A 7,407-nucleotide genomic window follows, 5' to 3' on the forward strand; every position below is an offset into this window, starting at 1 on the left:
GCTGCCCAGAGATTGCAAAATAGATTGAGCTGTCAGCCACACACACTGGATGAAGATTAATGAGTTGTGCAGACAATAAATATGAAGCAATGACCATAAATATGCTAATAGGTATTATCCATATACACTATAATTGCTACAAAAATTAAAAAGTAGTGTGAAGGAAATAGGTCACAGGGTGACAGATAGATAATCTGGGATGCTGAAGATCTTTGCTTCAGTCAGATTCTCTACAGGTTTATTTCCTTCAATTAGGCCCTTCAAAAGAGTAATTGTTTAAAAGCTGTTTGAATAATCTCTTTTGAAACAGAGGTTTATGGGAAAATGTTTATGAAGAAGTGAGTTCAATGGACATGTTACTGGAATGAAAAAGGTGACTACCAAAAGAAGGCTACGTAGAGTTTAATGTCACTGATCAGCTGTCCAGCTTCACCATGAGGAAGGTATCTCTAGAGTGGCACACCAGGGAGGACTTCAAGAGGAGAACCTACCAAAGAGACACAGCAGTTTATATCCACAGACAGAAGTGGGGAAGGTCATTCCTGACCAAAATATAAGAGTGGCATGCACACCTGTTTGTGTTGGTTTGTTCAGTGCTTTCAGATTAGCACACCTTTTTTCTTCTTAATTAAAAAAATAAAACAACTGAAGAATGGAAGGATTCCCTTGGCTTAAAGTTCCAGACTGCCTCAAATGAAACTTCTGGGTTTCCAGTTCCTTTCAAAGAGCACACAGTCCAGACAGTGCATGATTTTTGAGGATTTAATTTGGACCTGAAACTCAGCGAGTGAAACATCAAACTATGTTAGCCACAGGTGTAAAGGCTTCAGCACCTAAGGCTACTGAAATTGTAGTGACACTGAGGATAAAGGAAGTCATGCTCATGGTATTCGTGGCTTTGACTCTCAGTTCTCTGGCTTAGAATTGCCACTGGATGCTTTTCAGGTCAGCTCACACCACCTTTCATCCCTCCTCAGAGCTTTAGCTTCTGGAGCAGTGAAATTCCTCAGATACTCCACTAGAGCCAATTTAATGTTAAAACGTCAAGCTTGGTGATACAAATGAGTTGTTTTCTCTTTCCTTCCATACTTTGACCAGAAGTTACATCAGTTTGGCTTTTAAATTTTCACTGCTTGGATTTTTGACAAACATGCCACAAAGACAACTGCCTTAGTGATTCTGTGCCAGGCTCCCTGCAAGCTCAGATGGACATCAACTACACTGCCCTGAAAGTCAAACTTTTTAACCAGAAATACCAGTGAAACAAAGCACAAAAAGGTAGGGGATCATCTAGGAAAACATCCCATACAAAGACATCGGGTGAGAGGAGATGCACTTCTTTCTGGATGAATTGGTGAAGGGAGAGGACCTATGGAAGGTGCTGGCTTAGGGACTTAGTTCTTATTCCCAGTCCAATTCCAGTAGTGAAACTAGTTCTTAAATTGGAAGCTGTGGTGTTGTGTGATGTACTGCCTGGGCACAGGAAGGCTCTGTCCCACCACCCAAAACAAGGTCAACACAGCAGACCCAGAGATGTTACACAGGTTAAACCAAGAGTCCAAATCATCAGGCAAGTTTATAGTGATGAGGGCAGTCCAAGGCCAAGACAGAAATAAGAGTCAACAAGTCAGGTTGAGATCTGGTGATGGCAGCCAGGGTCAGTCACAGTTCAGTGATTATTGGGCAAGTCTGACCTTGCTAATCAGGCAGGTCCATGGTCAAGCCATGCAGGGAGGCTGCAGCTCAGTCTGAATCCATGAGGTATGGCTGTGATGGAGCTGCAGCCTGGGGCACCTACAGCATCAGAAACTAAAGGTCCAGGAGAGTCTGGCCAGGGATATTGAGCCCTGACACAGGTACAAGAGGTTGTCACAAATTTTCATAAGCTGAATACAAGGGAAAGCAAGCCCCTTCCAAGCCAGAACTTCTCCTTAACTTCCATTTGCTGTACCACGACAGTAACAAGAGCATGAAGGCAGAGCTCAGATGATGTTAGCACTGTGTCATCCATGCCTATGCACACATTCCTCATTCATCTCACTGAAACCAGACAGCAGATTTTAAAGCCACTTCCTCGCTGACTAGGTCCGTGGCACACCTGTAAACAGAGGCTTTCCTTGGGTGTGTTCCCTCTCCTGAGTTTCTTTGCCTTGTTTTTATGAGACCACTATTAATTTCTCTTTTCCCTGCTTATTCACCGGTATTTCTGCCAATCAGGAATTGCCTTGGGGCAGCTTGCTTGCCATACAGTTTTATTTTGTCTGATTTTAACTATTTTTAGTTAAATAACTTTATGTGTATCCATTATAAGTTGTGTTTTAGGACTGAGTAAAAGGTCATCACATATAAAGTCCTGGCAACTTTGTGAGGCCTTCAGTCCTGTGGCTTTGCCAGACTTTATCATAATTTCCTGACGGGCTGTTTGGAACCTTAAGTAAATTATATTAACAAAGCTCCAAAAGATTTTAGCAGCTATGCAGGAAGGATCTGTAGCAACAATGAAAGTGACTTTTTTGAGTTTAATATCACTTTGAAGAGGGCATGTAGCTTTAATTATCCTATTCTTACATGGAATTTTATTCACATTTAAGCTACAGCCTCAGGTATTTTATTACCACCTGTTTGCTGCCTTTTTTGTCAGTTGTCTTCACTCAGAGTTGTATTAATTTTGGAAATAAGGGGCTGTCTTCTGCAATTGCTATTCAGAGAACTAAAGTGCATTGCAAAACAACAAAGAAGCAAATTTCTCAGCCACATCAGTTGCCAATTGCTAATTCAAACACTACTGATTTGGTTTAGTACAAGAGGAGATAACCTGTTTTGCCTAACCTTGACCTTGACAGCTGGAGAAAAGAGTCATGTTCAAAGAGTTCAGTTTCATTTCCTGGATGAGAGTATGTTTTGGTTTCTTTTCTTTCTTATCACAGCAGCAGTTTCATTTCTGTGCTATCATTTCTGACAGTGTATAAAAAGACTGGCTGATCCTTGTAATGCTTCCAGTGGGCTCCACATCAGCAGAAGCAGAAATGTCTGATCAGAACATCCACAATGCTGGCTTCACTTCCTCTGGGATCAAAGGAGAATCACTTGCTTCATCAATGATGTGCCGTGAAGCAAAAGCATCTGGAGGAGGTGTGCATTCTGGAGGCCCTACTTCAAGTCTCCAAGAAATGGGTATGAACAATTTTGCATGTGTGTGTGGTTTTGTGATTTAATGCATAGGGCCAAAGATTTTTCTTTTTCCTTGAAAATAAGCTTGCTATCTCCTCTCTTACATTTCTGTGTTGTAATGAGGACCAAAGATTCCTATATTTAACTGCATGGTATAAGTGGGATGCTATTAAGGGTGTTTTCTGAGTATGTACATATCCATGGATATACACATACATATGTAGTATTCATGAGGTTCAGGACAGTGTTTATTTGAAGCTTGTGCTATCTCCCTATTTTGCTCAGAGTCATCAGTAATATGGAAAGTCACAGTGGCAACAAGTAACAACACACTTATGCAAGACCATGATCTGTGTATCTACATTTCATATAAATTATGAGATTTCCCTTGCTCTTTCCTCACAAACATCCAGACAGGGAGACCACATAAAATCTTATACAAATGCTATATAGCAGGGGGATATTAGCTGCAGTCCAAGAGCTGAACTCACGAAGGGAATATATATGCATCCTTGACAGGACATATCTAAGTGCTAAAATTAGGCAGAGCTGGTTTTCACATGAGCTAACCCTGCAGGTGCTTGCTTTCCTGTTGCATTCACAGAGCAATCCCTGACCTGACAACTCTGAGCATCTTGGCACTTGTTTAACCCCAGGTCCCATGGGAGTCCCACACAAGGTGTTCTCCCCTCCAGTCCTGCCTGGGGAACCTGGTTCAGCAAGCAACCTCTCAGCAGGAATAACTCCTCAGAACAGTGTTCCCCATGCAATCTTCCTTTATCCAGCAGCACAGTAGTTAGCTTGGTAACCTTGGATAAAGATTTCAAAACACTTAGATTTAGGGGTCTTGAACTCACATCTCTGCCATGTCAGGAGTGTGCTAAGCAGCAGACTGGTTATACAGGAGATCTCTGACATATGGGACAACTGCTGTTCTCCTGCCTCTGTATTAAGAAGACAGAAGTCTACTGAAGGATGGAGCTCCACCTGAGTCTTCCACCCATAAAATGGTTGGTTGGCCAGGTGAGATGGCCAGGGTCTAGGTTTGGGACACCTTTTTATAGTAAAAAATGCGATAAGCTTGACTGAGAGGAAGTAAGTAGTAATTTTTTTAATGAGCTATTTACATCACTGACAATATTCATAGTGTGAGGCTGTCTAGACACTGAGGGAATAAGTGACATAAGGTTCATTTAGAGAGACCCTGAATGTGAGCCTTGTGAGGCATTTTTAAATTTTCACTCTGTACAGCTTGATCAGTGAGTTTAGGTTGCTGAATACAGAATATTCAATAGCAAAGAGCTTAAGAGATGGTAGCAACAGAGGGATAGAACATGTGAAACAGTCAGGAAAGAAGGACCAAGAGAGTGAAGAATGGGAAGACCTGCTCGGCACTACACTGCATTGGCAGTGGAGATCCTGGTTACAGAGATGCAAGATACTTAGTCTAATTGTACAGTAGAACAGAGCCAGCTGCATAATCTTGTCTTCTGTCACAGATAAGGGTGGCAAAGAAGTGCTAAGCACACCCATAAGCAGTGGTAAACTCCTCAGTTGTGATGCCCCATAGAGAGCATGAGGCTGCATTTTCTAAACTGAAAGACTTGCATCCTTCCATATGCTGCGAATCTTCAGAAGAGAGAAGAAGAAAAGCAAGCCTCTAAAAATGCCTAGTTTCATGCTTGTAATGTATGCATCAACTCTGGACTTCTATGAAAACCACTGTTTTGGTGAAGGGAAATATCCATGACTCCAAGAAACTTTAGCCATGCTTACAGGAGATACTCTGAAAGAGCTTTTATCTGTGTGTAAAACGCTAGCTCTGTAACATTGCCAAGGCAGGTGTGAGCTTTGGCTCCCTGCAGCAGGAGAGCTTGCCACACATTCTTTGCCTGATTGAGAGCTAAAAGGGCCTGATTTCATTTCCGCAGGTGCTCACTGAAATCTCTCACTCTTCAAATGCATCTTCTTAACCTTTCCATTCAGCCTGTAACCCCTCCTCCCCACAGAACAAACACGCTTGAAGGAGCGGCTGATTCTGCAGCAGAGCATGAGTATTGTTCAGGATCACTTTACAGAAGATGTTATAACAAGCTCATCACCAAAATATCTGAGCATCCTCCAGGAATGCTTTAAGCGTTATCACTAACATTTGTCTTCACTAATGCTTTGCTCCTGTCCCAGGAGAAGAAGAGTTTGCAATGGCTTACTTTGCTTGAGGCTTATTTGTAATAAGATGGAGACATATATATATATATATATATATATATTGGCCACTGGCTACCACGGCTTGCTGTGTTTGAATTCTACAGATATCTATTATACATAGGTTTATGCTGTGTAAAGTGAAGTGAAAGGAAGATATCCCTCACCCAGAACAGTAAGTAGTGAGGTCTGCAACACTCAGTTCCTATAGGGGTTTGACACAGTCCTCAAGAAACTCCTTGGAAAAATGCCAGCTCAGCAGAGATGAACTGTGCTGAAACTGGCTTGGAAATCCAAATTTATTAAAAAGAGTCTGTGCAAGGGTTGCAGGTTTTCTTTGTGTTCTGAGAACATTCATAAAATACTGCAAATGTTTAACTGTGGCGGTTAAAAAGCATCAGACTGATAGAAAAAGTGAAGTAATCAGCAATTTCTCTTTTGATACATTTTCTAGCCCTGATTTTTTCTTTTTTTTTTTACAGCATCTTACTTTATCCTGTGAGGTTTTTTCCAGTCCCTAACATCTCCTTTGTAATGGTTCTAGGTGCCAGAGGCTCAGCACATTCATCAGGTTTTACCACCAGTGGGATCTCTGCTGGATCCCGGGCCTCCAAGATGATGTCTCAGGAGGCCAAATCCCATGGAGGTGGAACTCCCAGGGGTGGTACAACTTCCACTGTCCAGTCCATCTGTAAGTGAGAGACCTCCTAATAAAGATAAAATAACAAATGATTTCTGAGAAATCAGCAGTATTTCAGCTCAAGTGTACATTTTCTAGATGAAGAGATGTAAATAAGAGAAGTGGCTACATTATACTTGAAGCAACTTCTCTCCTGTTTGTTGCTTTTATACTTGGTGAGAAGCTGAAACTAGAGAATCAGTGGAAATAACTATGCCATAAAGTTGCAAAGATATGGATATATAGCAGGGACAGAAATCTAAAACCCATAGAGACAGAAAAAGGCCAGTGGAGGTTCAGGTTACGCTTTCATCAGCACTGGGGTGGAATGAATTAATTTTTTTTCAAACAGTTGGAAACAGATGAAGTGTGAGGAAACAGTGAAACATGAGAATGGCATTATCAGGCTGACAGAATGATAACCATAGTCCACCTCTTGTGGTCTGTTAGAACAGCTTAGCTTGCTTTCCTTTAAAGGAAATTCACTGGGTCAAAAGCAGAGGGAGCTAACTGCATTTTCCAGCACTAAGCAAAGAGCAGCACAAGTTTTCCTCATCTGCTTGGCAAGTTAGTATAGCCTATACCTAGATAAATCAAGTCAAGGTATGAGGAAGCCTGGCCTATACCTGAATGCATCAGTATGGGTGCTAATTATGACATCCTGTGGGATTTGGAAGAGAAATCGAGACAGCATTAAAGTTCTTAAATGAAAAAAAGTGTCTTTCAACATGGAACAAAGCCTCTTGGTCTCTGACTTGAGAGTGTTCAGATATTCTGTAAGTTTCCCTGCATAACAACTTCACTTTAAGTTGTTCTTATGTGTTTCTTTGTATTTGTCCTTAGCAATGGGAGGCAAAGGTGGAAGACACTAAACAGGAGAAAAACACCAGTCTGGAAGCAAGCTTTGCAAGCACTTCATCCTGTACAAACTCTCATTGTACAAGTTCTCCCCTTTGTTGCTCTACCTGTCACTGACATGAAAAGCAAAGCTTTTTTCACATGCACAAATAAAGTTTCTTTTAAACTGATGGATTCTTGCTTGAAATTAGTGGGGATGGGGATGAGGGTCAGTTTATTGCTTAGTTAAATATTCCCTGAAACACAGACACATGCAAACACAGGCTGATGAATGGAAACTGAGGTACTCTGAACTGCAAGGATGTCTTAAAAAAACCCTGGGTTTAGCAACACTGGGCTCTCCAACAACAGGCAGCTTGCTTTGTTTATTTTACAAAAACGATTGAAGTGCTAAAGTCATCCTATTGTGAGAGAGAAGCATAGAAACACTTGAAAAGGGGCACCCAGCAGTTCCCTTTGGATGTACTTCTAATGATCTAACAAATTAAATTCTA

At 41.4% G+C, this 7,407-nt stretch overlaps 1 protein-coding gene across 1 annotated transcript; it reads left to right on the plus strand.

Annotated features, from left to right (window-relative positions):
- Positions 1-3,007: 3,007 nt before the first annotated feature.
- LOC115597902 (interferon alpha-inducible protein 6-like) lies at positions 3,008-7,017 on the plus strand. The gene is made up of 3 exons (XM_030445784.1): positions 3,008-3,174; positions 5,921-6,067; positions 6,899-7,017. Exons 1-3 carry the CDS (start codon positions 3,027-3,029, stop codon positions 6,925-6,927), a joined length of 324 nt encoding a protein of 107 aa, XP_030301644.1. The 5' UTR covers positions 3,008-3,026; the 3' UTR covers positions 6,928-7,017.
- Positions 7,018-7,407: the final 390 nt, after the last annotated feature.

This window comes from Calypte anna, chromosome 2 (genome assembly GCF_003957555.1).
Source record: "Calypte anna isolate BGI_N300 chromosome 2, bCalAnn1_v1.p, whole genome shotgun sequence".
In the NCBI taxonomy this organism is placed as follows: Eukaryota; Metazoa; Chordata; class Aves; order Apodiformes; family Trochilidae; genus Calypte; species Calypte anna.

What these genes read in the sequence shown, in the direction of transcription:
- LOC115597902 (XM_030445784.1), top strand. Translation starts at nt 3,027, where the DNA reads ATGTCTGATCAGAACATCCACAATGCTGGCTTCACTTCCTCTGGGATC. An exon ending in TTCAAGTCTCCAAGAAATGG is followed by an intron (nt 3,175 to 5,920) that starts GTATGAACAATT and finishes TAATGGTTCTAG; the next exon opens with GTGCCAGAGGCTCAGCACAT. An exon ending in TTCCACTGTCCAGTCCATCT is followed by an intron (nt 6,068 to 6,898) that starts GTAAGTGAGAGA and finishes ATTTGTCCTTAG; the next exon opens with CAATGGGAGGCAAAGGTGGA.